This window comes from Thamnophis sirtalis, unplaced genomic scaffold, assembly GCF_051295495.1.
Source record: "Thamnophis sirtalis isolate CommonGarterSnake01/CBP01778 unplaced genomic scaffold, rThaSir2_p1.2 scaffold_1, whole genome shotgun sequence".
Lineage (NCBI taxonomy): Eukaryota > Metazoa > Chordata > Lepidosauria > Squamata > Natricidae > Thamnophis > Thamnophis sirtalis.
The window spans coordinates 63,834,446-63,859,774 of record NW_028261381.1 but is presented as its reverse complement, the minus strand read 5'-3'; the positions used below and the strand labels follow the sequence as shown (position 1 = coordinate 63,859,774).

Here is a 25,329-nt window from a genome sequence, read left to right as displayed (position 1 = left end):
CACCCATGAGAAGTGGTCGTCCACTCTCTTAATTTCCAGAGATAAGGAACCCCAAAACCTTCACAGAAATGGAGACTAGGAAAAATGACCTTGTCAAAGATATGCAACTATTACCCGGGCCAGTTATGGCGAAACCTTTCGGCCAAACTGGAACGTGCGTTCATGTATGCGTGCTGCAGCGCCGGAAACCTGAAGACCAGCTGGCTGGCATGCACATGCCTGTTTTTTTTGCTATTGTAGGAAGTTAAAACCCATCCCTCTCCCAGAAGAATGAAATATCCTAGGAAATATTGAAAAGGCAGAATATTATATTTCCCTGGATGTGAAAGGGGAGAAACATGTTTTAAAGACAGAGTAGCTCCCTGCTGCTTCCTGCCCATCCCCCTTTGTCAATGGGCCATTAAGATGACCAAGCCAGTCTATTCTACATAATGAAGAGTTCTCCCCTTCAGCTCCAGGGTAATGGGATTAAGGCATGATAGTATTAGCCCTTTACACAGCTCACCACATGGCATCTGAGAACTCAACCAAACATGAGACTCAAAACACAGCCTAGAGAGTTGCCCCTGAATGGCCCCATGGGAGTCTGACAACCAATCAGAATACATTTTCTTATTCAGGAACAGGAAACAGAGAGGTGGGGCCAAACAGCGAGTATAACGCAAGGAACTTTCAGCATCTCCTCTTTATTCTTCACCCAACATTGAAGCACGTGATCACCTTTTCTGTTCAGGACTCAAGCCATGTGGTTCTGTCCACCATTAAACCATCTTTCCAAGCAGCCTCCATGTTTCCAGTGTCTTTTTTCCCACTTGGAGCTGAACCCAGAAGGACATTTCTTCCAATACTATTTTTTGGGCTCTTTTCAAGCCATTTTTCGGGACGTTTTTGATCAGAAAATGACCCAGAAGACGGCCTGTTTTTTGGCTATTTTGGAAGCCATTTTCAGGTCATTTTCTGGCGCTTGTGAAGACCAGCTGTGCATGTGCATGTTGGAAACCATAAGACCAGCTGACGACGGCACGCATGCCCACAGGGTTCTGCGTGTCACCCCTGGCACGCGTACCATAGGTTTGGCATCATGGACCTAGGCAAAAGGGCTGAAATATGTTTAAAGACCAGAGCAACAAGATTACATTCAGAAACAGCTCAGCTGGCTCCCTGATTCACGGAACTATAATGGTACAGCACAATCAGACTTACAAGGGTCTCTAAATATAGCCAAGTTCAATAAAAGTTCTTTTAGCCCTCTGGGAGTAGTTGATTTCCTAGTATGCTGTACCCAGTGATGCTGGCAACAGATAAATTGTTCCACTGTTGTACAAAAGTTTTTCCTTAAACAACATCTAAGTATAGTTTCAATGTACAGATAATCCTCAACTTACAATAATTTAATTGACCATTCAAAGTTACAATAGCACTGAAAAAAGTGACATGACCTTATGACCCTTGCAGTATCCCCATGGTCACCTGATTAAAATTCAGGTGCTTGGCAACTGACTTCATACTTATGACAGTTGCAGGGTCATGTGATCACCTTTTGCAACCTTTGGACAAGTCAGTGGGGAAACCAGATTCACTTAACAACCATGTTACCGACTCAACAACTTCAGTGATTCACTTAACAAATGTGGCAAGAAAGGTTGTAAAATGGGACAAAATTCACTTTACAAACAGCAACATAAATTTTAGACTCAACTGTGGTCCTAAGTCGAGGACTACTTGTATACCTAGTATTTCAGTTTCTAAGACCACGGAAATAAAATTCTTGGCCAGCTTCCTTGTAATTTCTCTTTAAATATCTAAGTACAGCTATCGTGTCTCCCTGAAGTAGGAACAACAGGAGATATGAAGGTGACAGTGCATGAATTTCTGTCAGCCCTTGTTCTTTTCTTGCCTGCCAATGATGCAAAACAAAAACAACCCAAAAACCACTGAGACATGCATTGATCGATGGTTGATAGTTCCCTCTGAATTCATGTACCAACACTATAATCCCAAGGATATTTTCAAATGTAGTTTATTTACATATTCATGCAAATAATTTTGTTGATTAAGAAAAGTCCACAGAACATGTTGGTACAAATGTATCTACTGTCAGAAAAAACTTTTTGAACATGAAATTTTATCACTAGGGCAAAAAAAGGAACAAGAGGCTCCGTTGTGCTTATATCATTCTAGGCCACAAAAGAATGTGTTTGGTAGGTTGCTTGCTAAGCATAGTACACATACTTATTAGTTGCACTACTGTATATGCTGCTTCCTTGCTGGATTTTAGGCCGGTCACAATAAATTTATTCTACTTAATTGTAGCATAACATTAAAGGAACATATGATTTCCTATAAGATCCTTAAAGTAAAAACTCTTTATGTAGCTTCCATCTTAAATATTTTAGCTGTTCCATTACTGCACCCTTGCATAGGCCAATCCACATGTATAGACAAGCTGTAATCACTTAAGTCTTTAATCCATAATCTCCTAAATTGGAATAAACAGCATTCTGTTTAATTGTACAAATTGATCAGAAGTGTGCATTTTAAAAAGGGTGGAATGAACTTCCTTTATTAAATACAATGAATGTAGAAATCTGTATATAGTATTTGTAACAAAACTTGCCATGTAGTTAAGAGATATTCTCAATCAAAAGAAATTTGGAAAGTGATAACTATTATTGTTAGCAAATTCTTGATGCCTTTGACATTAGTCTTGTGGACTGGGCCTGCCAAGGATGCTATTAGGGCATATCTGAAGAGCTACCTATCCCCACCATCTAAAGGAAAGTAATTATAAATGTATATTTCTTGCTTTAAATGCATCATATTCAGCACTCAGCAATGTGCATTTGGCTTTACTTGAATGTCATCATCCAGTCAACATAGATTCATTATTGCCTTTTACCTGATAATTATTTTAGTCCCCTCAGACCGGAATTCACCAATCACTAAGTTTCATTAAAGGGATGGGGGATAGGAGGGTGGGTGGGAAGAACAAAACTGCATAACACAGAAGCAAAACAAAACTATATGTTGCAAACCATTACTTATAAACAAGTGACTGAGTTCATAAAGCAATCAAAATCTGCCACAGCCATAGCTTTGCAATTTTTAAAGACTATACCAGTTTATCATTGCATATAATGTTATTTGACGTGAAAAGTGATTGTATGTTACAACTCCCTATGTAAGCGGATCAATGGTTGTAGGAGAGAGATGTTGTAAACGGATCAGAAAGCTAAAAAAATAAAGTAGGAATAGGTATATCTATATTATAACAGCACTCATGAAACAGTTGTTGCTAATTCCATTGACATCTTGATGGAAACTAATTGACACGTACTACTATAAATACCATTCTCCTTCCCTTGAAGTTGTTTTATTAACATACAATTCCTTTAAACAACTGAGATAAAACTTCAAAGTCTTTAAGATAAACAATATGAAGGCTATCTCGGTTAATCATAAAAATATAAAACATTTTTTTTAAAAAAAAAATCTTTCCTAGCATGCAAAAATGCATGTATTCATTCAGGTTGCTATGCATCAGGAATAGCCTCACGGAACTTAGCTATGTTATTTCCGAGTAAATTTTGTATGCTTTATGATAAATCCTGTTGATGCCAAAGGGACTAAAAAGGAGGGAAGAAGTCTTTACAAGCCTCAATTATACAACTGGATACCTCAGTACAAAACTAAAATGCAGAAACTAGAAATAAAAAGAGCTTCCCAAACTCAAAAATGAGGTTTGTTTGTTGCTATAGATGTTGCTGTGGTTAAAGAAAATATACAAGTGGTATTTTTATGGAAGTGAAATAAAATGCAGTCCAATGCATGTATATGCTAAAAAAAATACTTGGGTTTTTGGATCTTAATCAGATGTGTCAAGTATAATGTGATGTGTGTGATCTTTGAAAAATGCTTTTAAATGAATCAGAGTACAAACCGCTCATGAGCTATTCAAAGCCATCTGTTTTCAGTCTAACCAAGAAAAACTATGTTGGGCAGAGAATTGCAAAATGTAGGGTGTAAAAGCAAATATAATTCACAATAAACGCTTCAAATGTATTCTTTATCCTCAAGTAGCATCACTTTTTTCATTTTAATTACTATATTTTTGTTCTTCGTGCAGCTGGTGATGACTTTGTTGATCTAATGATAAAGCAATCAATTTAACTGAGCTTTGGGATGTGTGTAATTGAAAATTTGGATATCACTATATCAGTGAAACTAAAGGTATTTTCCCTCAGACTCTCCAATTGGATAAGATTACCTTAAAACAAGGTAGATGGACCAGTTCCACAAATGGCAGAAGATATGAGATTGTTTTGTTATTGGAAAGATACAGGTTGATAGATGGAAGAATATAATTTAAAACTAGTTAAATTTAGTGACAATAGGTACAGTTAAATAAAAAAATGATAATGATAGTAATGTATACAATATGTAGTGTTATGATAAGCAATAATTGGATATGAATATTGAATGATACCGGTGAAGGAAAGGCTAGAAATCCTTTTGGATTATATATAAAGGTTAATAATAATAATAATAATAATAATAATAATAATAATAATAATAATAATAATAATTATTATTATTATTATTATTATTATTATTATTATTATTATTATTATTATTATTAATGGTTAATATCAAGCGAGGAATTTTCCAGGGTGATTCACTTTCACCTCTTCTCTTCATCATCGCAATGATCCCACTATCAGTAATCTTAAAAAAAATGAAATTAGGCTACCAAACAGCCAAAAAAGCTGAAAAAATTTCGCATTTACTATATATGGATGATTTGAAACTCTATGGAAAGTCAGAAATAGAAATCCAATCATTGACAAATACAGTCCGAGTATTCAGCACCGATATTTCAATGCAGTTTGGCATGGAAAAATGTGCCACTGTATCCATAAAAAGGGGCAAAATCACTGCATGTGAGGGAATTGAAATGCCCAATGGCCAACTAATTAAATGCAAAGAAAATGAAGCCTACAAATACTTAGGCATTCTGCAGTTGGATAACATCAAGCATGGAGAAGTAAAAACTATTGTCAGGCGAGAGTACACCAACAGAGTTAGGAAAATTTTAAAATCTAAATTGAATGGTGGAAATACAATCAAGGCCATAAATACCTGGGCAATACCAGTTATAAGATACACAGCTGGTATAGTTAACTGGACACAAGCTGATTTGGACCTTTTGGACCGAAAAACCAGGAAACTAATGACAATGCACTACAGTTTACATCCACGTGGTGATACTGATAGACTATATCTGCCCCGAAAATCAGGTGGCAGAGGATTATTACAAGTGAAGCAAACAGTTGAAGAAGAAAAACATGGACTGGCTGATTATTTAAAAGAAAATCAAGAACATCTATTAATCGAAGTAAAGAACAAAAATCTACTGAAGGCCCAACAGACGAAACAAGAATACAGAAAAGATGTGATAAAATCAAGAATGGAGAGTTGGCAGAACAAAGCACTGCATGGCCAATTTCTGGAAAAAATAAAAGATAAAGTGGACAGTGAACAAACTTGGTTATGGTTAACAACAGGTACATTAAAGAAAGAAACAGAGTCACTAATCCTGGCTGCGCAAGAACAAGCTATCCGCACAAATGCCATTAAGGCCAAAATAGAAAAATCCTCTGATGATGCCAAATGCAGACTTTGCAAAGAAGCTGATGAAACTGTTGATCACATACTCAGCTGCTGTAAAAAAATCACGCAGACTGATTATAAATTGCGGCACAATTCAGTAGCACAAATGATCCATTGGAATTTGTGCAAAAATTATAATATCAAAACAGCAAAAAACTGGTGGGAACATCAGCCTGAAAAAGTCACCGAAAATCAGATGGTCAAGATCTTGTGGGATTTCCGTATACAAACCGACAAAATACTGGCGCATAATACACCAGACATCACACTGGTTGAGAAAAATAAGGTCACAATCATAGACATCGCAATACCAGGTGATAGCAGGGTCGCCGAGAAGGAACATGAAAAAATCGCAAGATACCAGGACTTAAAAATTGAAATTCAACGACTATGGCACAAACCAGCAGTGGTAATTCCAGTGGTAATTGGCACACTGGGTGCTATTCCAAAAGCACTGGAATTACATTTAAAACAGTTAAAAATTGACAAAATCACCATCAGTCAAATGCAAAAAGCCGCACTGCTTGGATCTGCACGCATATTACGAAAATACGTTACGACGTCCTAGGCCCCTGGGTGGGGCCCGACTAGTAACCAATGCCAAATCCGGCGAAACAACTGGCCGCTGTGATACAATTGTGTAATAATAATAATAATAATAATAATAATAATAATAATAATAATAACAACAACAATAAAAAAGAACTAAATTAGACACAGTTAAGTTTTGATTATTAGGGGGGAAATGTTATGATATAGGATATAGTCAAAGAAAGGATAATGATAATAATCTATATATATGTAGGGGTATAATATAAGGAAACTGGATGTAAATTGTAAACAGGGATTTGGAAAGGAGGATTAGAAAATTTTGTTATTAAATATTATGGATGTTTAGCTAGAATAGGATATAAGGATTTAGTGTTAATGGAGGATTTTATAAATAAGTAAATGAAATGCCAGTATTAAATCTTGGAATATTTTATGATGAAGGATGTTTAAACATAGTTAAATAAAAGTGGACGTATGATGACGGTAATATGTATAAACATCTGAGTTAAGATATTAGAGTTAATATGAATTATACTTGATGATGGTGGAAGAGAAGCACAAAAGCCTTTTGTAACTAACTGATACACTTTCTACAGTATGTAAAGAAGGAGGATTTGTATGTTCGTTTTGAAAATTTAAAAAAAACGGCAAAAAAAACCCAACAAGGTAGACCAGCCTGAACTGTAGCTAATTTTAAACCATTCTGGATTGCAAGGAATTAGTAATTTCTATGGGCTGTATGGAATTTTTTGTGATATTTTGTAAGACATCCTAAAATCTGAGAGAGAGCCCAAGGGTACCTGCTGGTTTTGTGCCTAAGTTGGGACTAGAACTCACAGTCCCCGGGTTTGTGGCCTGATGCCTTAACTATTACACCAAACTGGCTGTACAAGAATATTTTACTATTTTAAAAATATTTATTTTTTAATAGTTTAGGAACAGAATCTGAAAAAGTTTTTAAAAGCAGGCATTGTAGCACCTGTTTGCAACTGTGTTTCCCTCCCTCCCCCCACCCCAGTATTGTGGGCCGGCCATATGCAGCTGTCATGTGAATCTTGGAAAAGAATCAGCTGCTTTAAAGAGTTGCAGACAGAAGATGCTATCTATGCATTCCCATGTCCTCCAATGCATCTGCTTGGAATTGAATCAAACATCTATATAGCCATTACTAATGACAAAAATAAGCCAAACAATCCAACCCTGTATTATTTTCTTGAAGAACAGATGGTGCTGCTCAGAGCTCAGTGATGTAGTGCCCCCTGTCAATTAAAAAACATAATGCAGACTTATTTCTTTACTAAAATAGGTGGAAGAAACAACTGCTTTCCCAATCCAAAAGGAGACTGGGGAACCAGAACCATGAAAAGCAGGTTGGGGTGATTTGAGATATGGAAGAATCAATGGGAAAACAGTATTGCATGGCTGGGATGTGGGGGGTTGGACTCATTAGGAATGTGGGAAAGACTAGAAGAGATGGCTTCAGAGAACAGTGGATGGATTAGGTAGTTGTGAAACTTGAGGTAGGAAAAGCTGGTCTAGAACAACTTGCCATGGCCAACTCACCACAGCCAACTTGCTGCAGCCAACTCACCACGGCCAATTCACCGCGGGACAACTCATCACAGCCAACTTGCCATGGAACAACTCATCACGGAACAAGAATTATACAAATATCGAAGAAATAGTGGAATAGAACCATTAAAGAACGGATGCCAAAGGAGGGACAAAATGAAATGTGAATAACAAACATTAAAATAATTTTAAATTATTTTAAATAATTGAATTATTGAATTGCCACTAACAAGTTGTCCAATGATGAGTTGGCCATGTTGAATTGTCCCATGTTGTGTTGGCTGTAGTGGCTTGGCTGCGGTGAATTGGCTGTGGTGAGTTGGCCGTGTCCTATTCTGAGGAAAAGTGGAAGCATCCAAAAAGGGTATTCCTGTACACAGAATGGGCATGGGAAGGAGAGGAAGCAACATGGTTTGTACTAAAAGCATTATCAAACCATTTTGCGTTATTTCCCTAAGTAAAAAAATCATATTAAACTCTGCCTTGCATCATGGTTAGTAACATCATGCACACAATCATTTAATTTTATTGGCAACAATATGGAAGTGATATTTCCAGAACCACTTTGTACTCTCTTTCTGGGATAGATGGACAGATAATAAGAGAGACAGACAAAGCCTCTTAGTATACTGCCTAGTTCTAGGCTATAAGTCTCAGAATTCCTAGGGGTCTCTTGTCCAAGTGCTACACAGATCCAACCTTCTTAGGTTTTTAAGATAAGCCAAGGATTGCTAAATTTAAAATATAAGATTAGATCTCTTGTGTCAAATATTAGATTTTGGGTTCTACCTGTAGCTTTCTGTTGAAGAATGGGAGAAGAGATAATGGATATTAAAGTTTGGCTCCAGCACTATCAGTTCAGGGTTCTGTCTAATCCAACATTCAGCCCTTAATGATTATGCTTAATGAATGCAGTTTCAACCTAAAAAAAATGTGCACTCCTCTTTTAAAGATACATTTTGGGTGATAGAGAATCATAGATCAACTCAAAACAGTGGTAGAAAGGTATCACTTTTAATGAGAATATTTAGCGTTCCCTCCAAGAAAGTGGGTTATTTTCGGGGAAAATGTAATCTTATTGACAATTACCAGGGAAGGGTGAGCAGGCAGAAAGGGATTGCAGTGATTGTCCTGATCACAGTTACAACTGGCCCTCTGGGAACTAGCTCCAAGGAAAAGTGGCGGTCTGGAACTAAAATAAATAAATAAAAATTTCTCCAGGCATACGCCCTAACCCTGTACTAGTGCTGATCTGTGTGTTTCTTCAACAACAAGGATGGAGGTAAACATGTTTTTTTCTCAATTGGAGTATATCTGTGCAGACAGGCTCACTCCTACCTGCCTAGGGCCCCTCCCACATGGGAACTCTAGAACTCTTCCCTTCTAACCCTGGAAGAACCTCTAGCCAGAGCAGCTTTAAAGCCTGCCCTGAAATTGCCATAATAATCCCCTCTTATTAGCTTTCTCTCTGCTCCTTCCTGGGGGTGAAATCTAAGAGGATTACCTTGTCTTTCATGCTCAGAGACTTCATACAGGGTTGCCTATCTCAGAGAGACGCACCTGTCCCATGCCACACAAGAAGCCAGGGGAGACAGAGGGCCTAGCCGAAGGCAAAGTGGGGGAAGGAAAGCGGCCTGCCAGGCATGACAGTGAGTCCAAGGACAGCAAAACTGAAAGTCCAGCCTCCCCACAAAGCTTACAGTCGGGCCCTCATGCCAAGCACAGCAAGAAGCAGCAAGATGACCCTCATGCAGCTGCCACCAAGGCCTATACCCCTTTCCTCAACAAAGTCTTCGGCAAGGTGAGTGGGCCTGTTGGGTGGGACATCAGGGTGTATAAGTGGTAAAATTGATGACTCAAGTCTGTGCATCCGTCCCTCGTCAACAGCTGAAAAAATGCCAACAAAGAACAAGCTCCACACTGTTGCCTTAGAGAGGACCATTCTTCAGTCTCTGGGCTGGCAGAAAAGCATGTTGGCTTAATCTTTATTCTGTTACAGGAAGAAGGCCAGAAACTGGGGTTCTCCTTGAAGATTGCAGTGCAGGACAACTTAAGGAGAGGAACTGCTGGAGTCTCCCATCTTTGTTCTTCTTACCAAGCATTCGGTGCTGGCAGGAAAAACAACACTAATGACTCTATCTTAACATGCAATGAGGCAGGACTGGGTAAGCATAGGCAGGTAGTGCTTGGAACAGCCGGTTAAGCCACTTGTCAGGATGCCTGGCTGACAGATCGTTAGCATGGAGGCCCTCTACATTTTTGACTTGTCAACAGTTTTTAGATACAGGTCTTGTTTCATCCAGCCGTACCCATCACCCACTGACTTATTACCTCTTTATCATTATTGCCTTGATGTTGCACCTCCTCTATTGCTGCTGCAGTCACTATGGAGCACAATTTAATGGAGGAGGGTTTCACTTCTATGATGCTTTCCCTCTCTTTTGCCCCAGTTCTTCACTTTCAGCCATGCCCATTCTCCCCTAAAGATGAAAGATGCCAGGATGACAATGTACAATAGTGGTGGGATTAGGTGGGTATGCTTCCTCTTGGCATCTGGGATGGAGAAGGTCCTGGTTGCCAGTATTCCCCTTCTTACATATGTAGTAATGTTGGAGGGAGGAGTGTGAAGTAAATTTAAATTATTCAAGACCAAGTAAAACCACATCATTAAAGTCTCCTCATCCATATTTACTGAGTTATTCCTTGGCTATCCATTTAGCCTACTGACATTTAAAACAACTATGGGTTTCTGGTGGAAGTGGCAGAAAATGGCAGGGTTCATGGTGTCATCTCACTGTTCTCACCACTAGTGCCACTAGAACCCTGGGAAAATACATTGAAGTGCCTTGGTGTCCAAGACTGATGTTTCCAGCAAAATATTTCATATGTAAGCCATGTAAGACCCTCTAGCAATTACTCTGGCCCGAGCATAGAGGGAGAGCAACAGGGAGGGCAAGAAACATTATTTCCTCTCTTTAATAGCAGATCTCATGCTTTGATGATGACGACTCCTTAGTAGCTAGAATGACTTTACTTAGACCTAAGAAATTAGGAATGTTTGAAGTTTGTCAAAATAACCACTTAAACACACAAACACACACACACAATGTAAATGTAAAATGATGTACTTCAAATTTATGTTGATGGAAATGTTGGCAACATGAAATGTCATTTTATCATGCAGGATACACTTGTAAAAAGCCAGAAATGTCTGGGTTCAAATACATGCAATATATGGAGTCAGAGATTAAAATATTAAATATAAATGTTATTAAAATGTAAATGTGTCTATAACTGTTGTCAAGAAGATTGGAAGCTACTTTAGAATCTTTCATTTTTCTTTTCTATTTCTTTTTCACTTTCTTATTACTACTACCATACTTGTTACTTTATTCTTCTTTAATTCAAAATTTGTATTGTTTTTAATTCTGTTTAATTCTGTTGAAAAAAAATTCAATAAAAACCATTATAAAGGAGAATTCAAGAAAACCTATAGTTTCCAACAAGAGTCCCTTATGGCCTAAAGGAAAGGAAAGTTAGTGATGAAATTGGGCAATGAAAAATAAATAGGGAGAACTTGGAAATAATAAGTTCCTGAAGGAAGAACTACTTTCATCTCTAAACTGAGTTTATAATTCAAAAGTAACACTAAAAGAGGAGTTGCAACAAATTTGTCTCTTGAGGAGTGAATTTGAAATGCCACTGCCAGAAGTAAATGTTAGTTAAATCTAAATGGATTTAACATCGCTTATTTCTTAGACACTGCTAGTTTTTGCTACCAACCTGCTGGATTGGTTTCACCTTAACTTCAACCCTGGTAAGAAAATAGTTTAATCAAAAGGAAGTCCAGCTCTTCTACTCAAATAACCCAGCATCTTTATGTAAGCCTGGAGAATATATGCGACATTCATGGAAAAGAATGGGATCTATCAAGTATCATATCTTCTCTTAGAAGACTGTATTAGAAGAATAATTTTGGGTTCCAATTCAGGCCGGGGTTGCACAAGAATATATAAAAATGAAATCCAGACAGCTGTGATCAAAGGAGAAATATTTATTCCTCAAAGAAAGAGGTTTACTCTGGGGGCAGCTGCAGAGACAATGGAGTAGAGAGAGAGACTTGTTTTATAGGGGAGCTTATTCTGGATGTGCAATTTCTAGGATGACACTTGAGGGGCATGAGTGTGTATGACTACATGTTAACTATGATGTTTATTCTTGTGAACATGCAGTTGTGCTGGGAGACCGTTTTAATTAAATATACTTGTGTTTACAGACTTTTAATATGTGGATTAGGTCTGAGTAATTTATTTGAGATTTAAGGACATTTAAGTAAAAGATCCCATCCCACCCCTTTGCTATTTTTACTTGATTAACTTACTTTCAGCTTGACTGCCAATTATCTAAAGGGGACGCTGATTCTCGGTCCATTGTGGACTCTCTTAATGTTTGAGGGAAGATGGAGACAGTGAAAGGAATAAAATATATTTTGATATAAAATTTCTGACAACTGCATTCCCATGGCCAAAAATATACCTAGAAGGCAAGTCAAGAAGAGGGGATGGATAATTACTTCAATGGAATTTGACTTGCACTTTCAGCAGTGGTAATTTGCAAGAATGTGGGATTTTTTTTTTGTAACTAAGGAAGCTTTCACTGGATTTGAAATACTTAAGCCTTTTCATTTTCCAAAGCGGTCTCTTGCTGCTGAGAAATTAGTACATTTCCTGCAAAGCATTTTTTTAAAAACAGCAGGCAATAGGACTGGGGGGGGGGCATAGGATCCCTCAAGGAGGGTCTGAAGCTCCGTGACAAAGCCTCAATTTGCATGCAGCCTGCAGATCCTAGATTCAGGAATGATGATATGAATGATCTGCCCTGGAGAGCAACCACCAACCAAACTGGGCAATATTGGGATATATTTTACCTAAAGCAACTTTGGGGTTGAATGATCATGATCTACCCTGGCAATTCCGCCATTGTAATAAGGCTATGTAGCTACTTAACCAAGTGCATGCTGAGTAAGATATTAGAGAAGAAAGGAGGTGGGCCATCACCTATACAGGGGTGCATATTCACAACTCCTATGAGCGATTTAATTTACATTTTAATTAATGTTTAACATTAATATGGTTACCCACTAATAATCCACAACTTTACTTTCTCTTCTGTTCCTTACTAATCAGCAATTGATTGGTGCATGATATTACTGTATAGGCAAAGCTCCAGTGATCAAGTAATTACAGAACTCCAGCAACCAGAACAGGCAGAAATAGAACAGAACAGGCAGGGAAAGGATTGCACCCACTTATGTTCTAAAGAACAGGGGCATGATCCATTGAACAGAGATTATCAACTCTCCTCTGCTAACAAAGACAGCCTGACTCTGCTGCCTTGTTAGGCCAGAAAATTGCATTAGCTTGACCAGTAGATATGCAAGATATAAGGACATGCAGTGATTTCCAAGATGCCCTTTTATTTGGAAGTACTTCAGCAGTCTCTACTTCAGGAGAGGATGAAGCAACAGCTTCTCTTATGAGTAAAAATCTTTATGCAGAACGTCCTTCTATTTACCTGGAATGAATTAAAGTAGGGATATCTCTGGGCTACCAAAATATGAGTAACCACTAGATGGCAACCAAGAGTTAGAGTTTGCTGTATTTCTTTGGGACAATCTAGTTCTAGTGGTTGTGAGGGTTCCCGTGACCCAGATACAGCTTGCCTAAATGAAAAGTGAGCTTGATCTCCAATCCATTTAATCCAATTTTCAGTAGATTAATTCGGGAAGGGATTTCTCCCTGGGGTGGAAGTATGTAGGTATTTGGGAAGGGGGTATTTTAATGTCCTCAACTCTTTAGCCAAGCTTTCCCCCATGTCAATCAAGAGATGGGACTTTTGAGGACACCTGTTGGAAAAAATATGACTTTAATAGTAAAACAATGGCTATAACTGAATTTTGTATATATCTTTTTCTTCTTGTTTTTTAAAAATAATCCTCCTGGTGTCGAAATATTTATGTTTTGGGGAGGAGAGGGGTTTGCTCTACTTTGTGTTTTTGTGTAATGAGACTTGAATTTCAATAAACTTTGAAACTTTCTGCACATGTTGAAAATCCCTCTTGTTTTTCAATAGCCTAGTTCTGGGTGTTTTCTGCATGGCTTGCCTCACCGACATTTATTGTTTGAAAGATAAAATTGCTATTAACAGCTATTGAAACGTAAAAGCTGGATCCTCTCTTCCTGGATCCTGCGGAAAAACAATCCAAAGCTATTTATTTTTGGACATGTTTTCTTCAATTTGTTATTGATTGTTCATTCAAGATGCTTTCTGAAAACTTCTGCTCAATTGGGACCTTTTTTCCCCATCATATGCAGATTACATTAGATATTACAGAGATAGTCCCTTTTTTGTAATGGTGCAAATTCCAGAGACAGCAAAAATGTCCCCCCTCCCATTTTAATATGCTTTTCAGCTTTGTAGAACTTTTTGAGATTTTCCTGCAGTGAAAGCAGTAAGAAGGATTAACCAAATCAGCTTCAGACTGGGAGATCCTGGCATCCTGATGGGATTTGAACACCTCCTATCTTTCCATAGGCACAAAGGAGGCTTTTTCAGGGACAACGTGTCTCTTGGCAAATTCTTCTTTGCTGATAAAGAAGCTCTAGAAAAGATTCTTCAGCGAGTTAGATCTTAACGTGATGTGGCTGAAACTATAATAAATGTTACTTATGAATTTTCTCTCCCTTTTGTACATTCCCTATACTCCTCATTTCTGGTTTTCAGGTGGTAAAGTGGGATGTGTTATATCACCTTTTACAGACTTTTAATATGTGGATTAAAAAGTTTTTGAAGAAAAGAATGTGTGTGTGTGTACATACATACATACATAAAATATTTTCTCTTTTTCTCTCCTTTTTTGCTAGGAGAGAGAGCTTTCCCCATTGGAACTGGATGGTGAGTTGGCTGCATGATGTTTTGGGAATGTGACTTTGGATTTTGGCCATGAGGGGGAGATGTAGTCCTCACTTTTCCACTGCTGATCAGTTAAAAGGGCTTTTATGGATTTGCCCAGTTCCCAGTCTCCACTTCCATAACTTTAGTTCTTTTTCAGTGTCCATGCTTGAGAAGATTTAAATAATTTAATTAATGTAATTTGATGGTTTAGAATTTCAAATAGTTTCATCAGGTCAAGGAATATTCTAGTTTGCTATTTAATCAAAAGTTAGTTTGTTAAATCAGGATTACAGGCATTTTTTAAAAGAAAGGGAGTGACCAGTGGAGGATGATCAGTTCTTGATGGGCAAGTAAAAATATGAGACGGACCCAGTTTAGCCATTGTCATTTATTCTGGCTATTTATGAATTGCCATCAACTAGGCAAAATGCATAAATCATCAAGAAGTTTCCAGATCTTCTTAAATTTTTAAATGCTTTTATTTTGCTGTGAGCCGCCCAGAGTCCCAATGGGAGTGGGCGGCATACAAATTTTATTAAAGTTAAAAACCTGTAGCCAAATGAGTCTTGTTGCAAAAAAGAAAAGAAAAAAAAAGGGGGGGGAATCCAAATTTTAAAAAACTTTATGATGTTGCTTAGAGGTAGTACTCAAGTAATGACCACAATTGATCCCAACATTTCTGTTCTAAGCAAGGCAGTTGTTAAGTGGGTTGTGCTACATTTTACAATTCATTTTGGCCACAGTTATTAAGCAAATCATTGCAGTTGTTAAGTGAATTATGCAGTCGTAAAGCGAATCTGGCTTTCCCAGTTGACTTTGCCAGAAGCCAACTGGGAAAGATTGTAAAAGGTGATCACATGACTCCAGGACACTGCAACTGTCATAAATACAAGCCAGTTGTCAAATTTGATCACATTTTGATCAGATGACCATGGAGCTGCTGCAATGGTCATAAGTATGAAAAACAGTCATAAATCACATTTTTTTCAGTGACGTGGTAACTTTGAATGATCACTAAATGATCAATCACCAGAAATATTATCATAAGAGCTTATTTTCCTTTTAGAATTTTTTCTTTTTTTGTTATTTAAGGAGGAAAGATAGTAAAGATTTATATTAGAAGAAAAACGTACAGAAAGGAAAATCAGTGATAATAATAATTCTTTATGTATAGGACTTTATTAATAAACTGCCTCTCCTGCAAACTGTAAATGGTCATGATGGTTCTAAATTAGCCAACATGGCAATTTTATTTGTCAGAATGATTACGACAGACACACAGTGTCAAAATTGATTTCATTGAGGGCCGGATTAGGGTTGTCTTTGACCTCAGCAGTCTGGGTGGGCGTGGCCAGTGGGGGCATGGCCAGCTTGATGTTACTAGTGCCGAGGTGCCTGTGGTGACCCGAGTGTTCTGCCAGCAAAAACGGGCTCCCGAGCTCCAGTTTTTGGCTACGACAACCTCGTACAGTCCTCTGCCTGCAACCTCGTACAGTGCCCCCACCCCACCAGCTCCATTTTCACTGGCAGAGGGCTGCAGGAGGTTGTCACAACCAAAAAAAGAGCCTGAGAGGGCCGTGCGTGGTATTTCTGAGTTCTGTTTTTTCTGGCAGAGGCACCATGGGCTGGTCCTTCATTGTTTCCAGGGCGGCCCCATGGGGCAGATCTAAGCAACATCTGGCCCACGGGCCTTGAGTTTGACGCTCTTGAATTAAACCCAGCCTCTCCAGTTCCTGGCAACCTCTGAATGGCCGTGGCTGTAAGAGTCCTCTCAAGGGCAAGCTTGCCTTCCAAGGCCAGGGGCCTTTCTTGACTCCCCAATGGGAGAACAAAAGTCAAGGCAGGAATCTTTTCTCCATGTCTGCAAAGTGTTTTTTCCCCCCCTCCTGGCCTTTCCTGGCAGAGCTTCTAGATGCTTTCAAGGAATTTGACACAGATCAGGATGGCTTCCTCAGCTACAAAGATCTGGGAGACTGCATGCGAACCATGGGCTACATGCCTACAGAGATGGAGCTGCTGGAGGTCTCCCAGCACATCAAAATGCGCAGTGAGTTGAATATTTATGTACTTCTCCAGTTTCCAAGGCTCACAGTCAATAATAGTCAGAGGATGGAGTGCTGCTAACAAGGCTGCTGAGGTAACCATGTCAGAATCGGGTACAGTCTCAGTGTACGGGTGTCCTGATTTAGTTTGCAATTGATAATTTTAGTTGCAGGTGATAGAAAACTGCTCAGGTTTTTGAATAGCAGGTAACATGAAAAAAATACTTAAAAACTGATTGTAAAAGACATATAGCAATTCTTCAAGTTTCAGTTTCTTTCACAAGTTCCGAATGCAATGCATGATGTATCAATTGAGTATGCATATATGCACCATTTTTTCTATATATGCGGGATGTGTTTTGGCTCCGTCCTACACATATGCATATAAATGTGCAAAAATAGTAAGTAATAGTAAAATGGTAAGAATTTACAAACTTTTGAAAGTTAGCTACTGTGAGAAAACAGAAAGCTGGATTAGTATTCTGTGTTTAGTCTGTTCCAACTTACTAGATTTATATGAAACTCTCAGTTTCATATACGATAAATCTAATAAATAACTAAAATAAATATCTTGAAGAAAGGTAGATTATATAAGTTTCTTCCATTAATTGAACTAATCATTTCTTGTTATCTTTCCTCTTAGTGGGAGGGCGGATAGATTTTGAGGAGTTTGTAGAGATGATGAGGCCCAAAGTACTAGAAGAAACAGCTCATATGGTCGGTGTGAGGGAGCTGAAGATCGCCTTCCGTGAGGTATGATAGTCAAGTTATGAACTGGATATGTAAAGTAGGAAAAGGCCCTAAGTTTCTTTCCAGATTCCACTTGCTACATCAGCAAAATGCTTGATTATATAAAAATGAGATATTCAGATGATACCTGTCTGTCTACCAGCCTGGAGATGAGACAAGACATTTTGATTCTTCTCTCATTTGCTTTTGTATTGTAGAAAGTCCATTTTTTCTAGAAAACCAACCCTTTAATGATATCATTCATAGTTCCAGACTTCTCAAAATACTTCTTTCTTGGAGGCTAGTCCTTTTAGGATATCATGTCCAAAGACTTCATTCCCTTAAGCATTTTTATTTTCCCTCACATTTCCTTCCGAATTCTTTCAAAGATCTGGCTAGTTTCCAAAAGTCTTGTGTTGTCTTTATATAAGACAACCAGATGAAACATGGCAAGGAAAAGCAAATGGTTAAGAAATTATTTTATTTTCTTTCTGTGATCAGGAAATGAGTCTGATTTCTTTCAGAGCAGAGCTCAACCAAACAGATCAAATGAGGAAAGGGAGATAAAAATGGGTGGCCAAACAATAATTGATTAGTTAACTTGAAAACTTCAAGGACAATCATTAATTCCATGGCATAGTCATTAAATATGCTGGCATTCTGCATCCATGATAGTCACAATCTTATCATGAGATGTTGTTCTCTTGGTTAGTAGCCCTTGAGCTACATGTCTCCTTTGCACCTTGCTATTGCATTTCCAAAATATGGTAGCAATGTCCATTTTATGCAACATGATTTTTTGGATTTTTATTTTTCAAAAATAAAAGAGGAAATGGGAGGGAGAAGCCTATGGGAAGGCAAACTGCATTGCCATTAAACCCCCTCTCTCTCAGTATACAAAATTTCAGTGTTGCAAAGGAGTTATCATGCTGATGTTATTCTTGTGCAATTATCTAAGCGCATGCCAACTGTCTGTCATTTAGGAGAGAGAGAACAGAAAAAATAAAAGCAAGATTGGAGAGTTTGAATAAGCCTCAGAAAAGGAGGCAGAGGAGGAAATTAAGACTGGGAAGGCTAGATGGAGAATAAAAAAGAAAAGAATATTTATTTATAACTTAGATGTATAAAGATGGCCTGTGAAGATAGACTCTGAATAGCATGCAATTGAACCAATACAACATTTAAAAATAGGAAATATATATATTTCACATTATATATATATATATTTAAATTGAACATAATAGATAACAATATGCTGTAGCCAAGACAAATTACACACCAGTAGGCATGACACAAATCTCTCCCAGATCTTGGGAAGGAGCCAAGTGTTTAAATATCATCTCAACATGAGTAGGCAGTCCAAACCCTTCCAGGGAGAAATTGTTCCAAAGAGCAGGTGCCACAACAGATGTTTGAGTGCAAAGTAAATACAGTCAGTTCTTAGGCAATTCCTCTTTCTCTAGTTTGATACAGACGGAGATGGAGCTATCAGCAGTTTAGAGCTGCGCCAGGCTGTGACTGCCCTCTTAGATGAGCAACTCAATGCCCAGGAGTTGGATGAGATCCTGAAGGATGTAGATCTCAATGGAGATGGAAAAGTGGACTTTGATGGTGAGAAAAAATCAGCACATGTTTTGTTAACTCTTTCCTCTTAAATACTGCATTCTGAAAGGCAGGATCTGTTTTCTAGAAATGAAGCACTATGTCAGAGAGGATTTAAAAAATAATAATAGATGCTTCACGAATAGTACAGGACAGCATTGGCTGGATTGCTTAAAGAATGCCTACCAATTCAAGAAATAGTCTACCGGTAGAAAAGTTGCAGGTTTCTATAAATGGATAGCACTGCAGTTGTAACTTCCAGTAGGAGCCATACAGTAATCCTCTGTTTTCAATTTTATCTATGAAGACATGCACAAGTTTGAACCAGAACACTTTCATTTTAATGCATTTAATATACATTAAAAAACAGAATTCTTTGCTACTCATTACATCTTTAATGGAAGCAGAGATTGTGACCATTGCTTGTTTCCCTTTGAAGCTTTGTATGTAGCCAATTTCATAACTATTAGTTATCAGAGAAAATAGGCCAATTTCAAAATTGACAGTTGGATAAGGTTGACTACCTCCTTTTGTATATAAGTAGCACAGTGGTGGGTTTCAATTTTTTTTAGCACCTCTTCTGTAGGTGTGGCCTGCTTTGTGCCAACCATGTGACTGGTTGGGAGTGGCTTGGCAGTCAGGTAGCTGTGTGGGCATGGCCAACTTGTAAAATGTGGTGTAACTCACTTAACACCGCTCTTGCTTAGCAACCAAAATGTTGGTTCAGGAACTCTGGCATTTGAAGTATGCAAGTCTTAAAACTGTCAAGTTACAAGACCCTTGCACCCCTAACCCTTTAGAAAAAAACCCCAGGAGTGTTCAAACTTGACAGCTTTAAGACTTGTGGACTTCAACTCCCAGAATTCCTCCCTTCGCTCTTCATCTTGATGTTGTGCGGATGGGCGGGGGGAAGGATCTGGAACCAGTTCTAAACGGCACTGTAGATTTGTGGAACCACTTCTATAGAAGAGGTTAGAACTGGCAGGAACCCATCCCTGAAGTAGCACCACCTTTTCCATGGAACATAAACTAAAACTGCAACCATGAAACATATTGTGATCACCAAGGTATGCATCTGTTCTAAGGACCTATCATAAATACAGTCAGGGGAAGATGAATTTTGGTAGGGAGGAGGGAATTGTGTCAGGAAACTAAATTAACACTTCCACAATATAGCCCATTCCATACGTGAGGGAGTTATCACATGATAGGCTATAATGCCTGTTGTGATTTTCCCAAGGACTAGGATGCAACTATGATGGTTTATACCCTTCTTCCTAAGGCTCACCTATACTTTGGATCTTTGTCCCTTGCCTCATTCTTACCAGAAAGCTATGATTACACATTCCACACTCTCTTTTACTAACAACCACCTAAATCAGTGCCAGAATAGATGGAATCAAATAGACCCCCTGAGACGGAGACCTTGATTGATAAGAAGATGAGAACTCCTTAGACACATGATTGATGACTCTTTCTGTCTCTTTCAGAGTTTGTCATGATGCTGTCATCTGGGTAACAAAAACCAGAGGAGAAGAATGGGGATGTCTTTTTGTTTCCGGAATTACCTCACTCAGTAATGAGAAGGAAATGATTTCTGCTTCCAGCTTTTTTCAACTTCCTGGAGATAGGAACATCACAACAGGAAGTGAAATTATCTTTCCCCAAGTCTGTATCCAAAGTATCTCAGGGAGCAGATGCTAACTGTGTGTGCAGGAAGATTTTGTGTTTTGAGGCAAAATGGCTGGGCTAAGCCTAGATAACTCACCTGGTACCATCTTTGCTTGTTAGGAATAGAAAGCACTTCAGGACTCATACCTGTATGGTAAGGCCTGGAAAATTTTGTCCAGGTATGGAGCTCTACCCAGGAGTACTTTGATTTTCTCTGACACCCCCCCCCCCAATCAGCTCAAAATTCCTGGAGACCTAAAATAAATTGTTTGAAATTAATAGTTCATTCATCCAAAGATATTCTGTTGAGCTGAATGATTTTTTTTTAATTCCCTCAGAGCAAAATAAATAAATGAATGACCTCTTCCCAGATATTTTAAGATAAAGGGAAAGAGATTCATGGATCTCATTCATGAAGACCCCTCACAGGAACCTATAAGGATGTACGTCCTATTTCAGTATCTCAGTTAAACAACAATAAAATCAGCTTTGGATTTGTTAACAAGGCTATCATAATTCCAAAGAGCAATCCGTGAAATGCTTCCCAGGAATTACATAAATTCAATGTCAGCTTGAAATTTGGAAAAAAAAGTTAAAAGATCATTCTATGCAACCATAAATATATTTATTTTCTTTTGACAGTTGCATAAATATTAGTTATACACATGTTTATGGATATGCAAAAACAGAGTTAGATTCTGGCTGTGTTACTTTGCAACCTCAATGTTACATATTGAAATTGTATGAAGCATAATTGGAAATATTTGTATTTTGTTTTTCTGAAGTTCATGTGTTAAGTCTAGATAGCTGGTGATAATTAAAATTCACAATGTTAGACCACAGATGAAATCAGAATGTAATAGTATGACACATCTGGCAGACAGAACAAAGTCTTAGTTAAAATCACTTCAGCTTGACAAATTAAAAGCTTGCTTCTTGCTTTAAAATTGAGAATGAGGTCTTCCGAATTTCATTTCCAAAACAGTGGTGTGTCTATAGACAATGTTCTTTGTCGAATCAATTGATCCTCCACCATGGATAGGAACATAGAAAGCCTCCTCAGCTTGGTCTTAATGGATAGTCAGACTGGTATGACAAAAGCTTCTACTTGGGATCCTTGATTTAGCTAAGACATTATAGGTAATCATCAAAAATTGTAATTATACTTATCAATATTTAGCAACTAAAAGAACTGTGGTAGGATAGAAGTAATATGATGCCACAGGTAAGCAACCATAACTCCTTTGCACCAGTTGAAGCTTCCAGTGATACCTCATACTAAATGCTTTGTAGTAATCAAATCTAGCAATAATTGAGAGACATTGAGACAGTTTTCCTCAGGAATGGGCATAGCATTCCAGGCCACAGTTTCTTTGCTTACAGTTTCTTTGCTTCTTTGCTTCAAGAAACAATTTCCCAAAAACAAGTAGCATCCCTTATCATCTAATCAGTCTACCTGTCAAAGAAAACTCTGGGCAGAAACAAATGGAATGTGCAGCTTGGCTGTGGGTAGAAGACTAACCACAAATGTTGTTTATGTGGGAAGACAGTTTCCATGTCTGTTCTCCCTGTCACGCCACAAACAGGAACAGATAAAAACATCAAATACAACTCCAGAAAGGCAGAGCTTCCACAGTTACCTCCCATTTCACCTCGCATGCCTCCTCTGCTTGTTATTTCTCAGCATTTTGTTTAGATGAGTTTAGCATTTGTTTTCTTTAAAAAACTCCATAGACCCATGTTCAGAAAAAGGCTCAGCTATGTAGGTCTAGCGCCTCTGTGTTTGAGATATGTTAGTTGGGCCACTGAGAGACAGCCAAACTTGTTATTCAAAACACCCTCCTATGCTTGCTCAACCTCCCCACCACATCATGAGAGGGAGGGCATGTGATTGGTACTTATTTTTCCCACCAGTGGGGTCTATCAGTGGGAAGAGAAACCAAACAGAAAGATAGAATCAAGATCATGTGAAGTGTTAATACCACTTTATAATGCCTTGATAAGACCACATTTGGAATACTGCATAGAGTTTTGATCGCCATGATGTAAAAAAAAGTGTTGAGACTCTAAAAAGAGTGCAGAGAAGAGCAACAAAGATGATTAGGGGACTGGGGGCTAAACCATATAAAGAACTGGGAATTTGATATGTCTAGTTTAATGAAAAGAAGGACTAGGGGTGACAAGATAACAGTGTTCCAATATTTCAGGGGTTGCCATAAAGAAGAGGGAGTCAAGCTATTCTCCAAAGCATCTGAAGGCAGGACAAGAAGCAATGGATGGAAAACAATCAAGGAGAGAAGCAACCTAGAACTAAAGAGAAATTTCCTGACAGAACAATTAACCAGAGGAACAATTTGCCTCCAGAAAAGGGTTTCCTGAGTTGGACTAGAAGACCTCCAAGGGCCCTTCCAACTCTGTTATGCTCTTATGGGATTCCACCATTCACTTAACTTATTCCACATTGAAACTGCAAGGACTGACCCACATGTCAGGCTCATTATTGAAGCAGGATAAGGCTTGACCATTGGGGAAACAGGATCAGATAAATTAATTGTACTTTATTGTAAGGCTGCATTAACAGAATCTTGCAAGGCTCAAAGTACAAATTTCCCACCTACCACTTTTAACTGCTTGATCCATTAAGGCAGATCCTTTCTCAATTTCATTTTGTGACCATTAAGTGATTGCTGGCTCCTGCCCCTCTTGTCTGATTGTTTTCTAGGCAGCATTTCTCCTCTTTCCTCAAGATCATTAATGTATTCTCCATTACAATAGTCAGTGAATTATAGAAAGTAGATTATTCTTTGGGGGTATCTATAAAGCTCCACTCAAATCCCTAATCCTGAAAGTGAGGTGGCTAGTGGCAAGAAAGGATTATCAGGGTTCAATCATCAGCCACTTACAAGAATGGCCTGGAATTGTCTCTATCAGGTGTGTGTTGTTACTGGTGCCATTTATCTATTATTGGAATTGTTATTTTTCATAGTACTACGGTATTATAAAAATATTAAATTAATTTCATATAATAACTATTGGGGGGGGGGCTCAGTGAACAAACTGAAATGTCATGAGGAGGTTAAGCAGCTGAAGAGTTTGGGATCTCCCTTATCTAGATGATTTAGATCTGAGAGACAATATTTTTTTCCTGGCTCATCCCAGTGGTGGGATTCATTTTTTTTTACTATCGGTTCTGTGGGCGTGGCTTTGTTGGTGTGGCTTTGTGGGCATGGCAGGGGAAGGATACTGCAAAATCCCCATTCCCTCCCCACTCCACTAACCTGCTTTCCAGCTGCATTCTCCTGTTCAGGGCAACAAGATAAGATCAGATGGGAGGCAGGGAGCTAGTAGGGGTGGGGCCAGCCTATTTGCCAGTTCTCTGAACTACTCAAAATTTCCACTACTGGTTCTCCAGAAGCTGTCAGAACTGGCTGAATACAATCTCTGGGTCAGCCAGTATATCACGTTTGCTGCACGTGCATCAAAAGATTATCTTAGAAATGAGATGGACTATCAAGCACCAATCTTGCATAAGATACTCAAATAAAACCTCAAGGACTATCAGGTCCCAAAACCGAGACTGAAACATAGTGATTCTTCCAAGCTTAGCTCTTTTTTTAAATAATTTTTTTATTAGTTTTATTACAAAAAAAAAAAAACACAAAAAGGAAAGCATCATCTTTCATTACATCTTGTAGAAAGCATATCCATTGGTCACAAGTACATTTCGTGCGTTTTGTCCACAATCACATATATTCCATTCAGTTTAAATTGTATATGTTAAAAATTTATATATTTTACTATCACCATACCACAATTTTCATTTGGTTAAGATTTCAAAAACACAGCCACCTGCTGGCATTTTTTCCCCTTCCCCCAGTTCCAGTCAATATGCCATATCTTTATATCTTTATAACATATTCTAAGAAAAAAAAATAAAGTCAATTACTAGGACAGCTAATATTTCCTCTCTCTAACATATCTTTGTTATTATTGTAGTTAACTAAGGGTTATTTACATTTTTCTCTCCTCTTCTCTCCACAAACGCAAAAAGCAACAATCTCTAAACAACAATCTATTAATATGTGTTAACAAAATGACCATTTAAAATCTAAGACAATCTAGAGAGAAAAGAAAAAATATTGACATTTCTAATTAATAATCACCAAAGTATATGTTAACCTTCCCTTTTGTTTTTATAGTTGAAAGACAGGGGGGGAAAAACAATTGTTTGCCATTTCTAAAATTTCTGATTGAAAATCTCCAAGATATGCATTAACTATTAGCTAATGTCAAGCTTAGCTCTTTATTGGTTCCATACCTATAGACAGAATATTGCCAGACTAAGCATGCTACTATTTGCATCTGCCATATACTCTGGAACTGTGATGGCAAACCTATGGCATGGGTGCCATAGGTGGCACACGGAACCATTTGTTAGGGCACACAAGGCATTGCCTTGTCAGCTCCAGCATGCATATGGGCAATGGCCTGGTGACTTCGGCTTTCTTTTGAGGCCGTTTTTCGCTCTCCGGAGCCT

At 38.2% G+C, this 25,329-nt stretch overlaps 1 protein-coding gene across 1 annotated transcript; it reads left to right on the top strand.

Annotated features, from left to right (window-relative positions):
• The first annotated feature begins 9,321 nt into the window (after positions 1–9,321).
• On the top strand, positions 9,322–21,746 carry CABP4 (calcium binding protein 4). Its single transcript, XM_014053531.2, has 6 exons — positions 9,322–9,595; positions 14,718–14,748; positions 16,652–16,795; positions 17,434–17,543; positions 18,983–19,130; positions 20,612–21,746. Exons 1-6 carry the CDS (start codon positions 9,362–9,364, stop codon positions 20,638–20,640), a joined length of 696 nt encoding a protein of 231 aa, XP_013909006.1. The 5' UTR covers positions 9,322–9,361; the 3' UTR covers positions 20,641–21,746.
• The last annotated feature ends 3,583 nt before the right edge of the window (positions 21,747–25,329 follow it).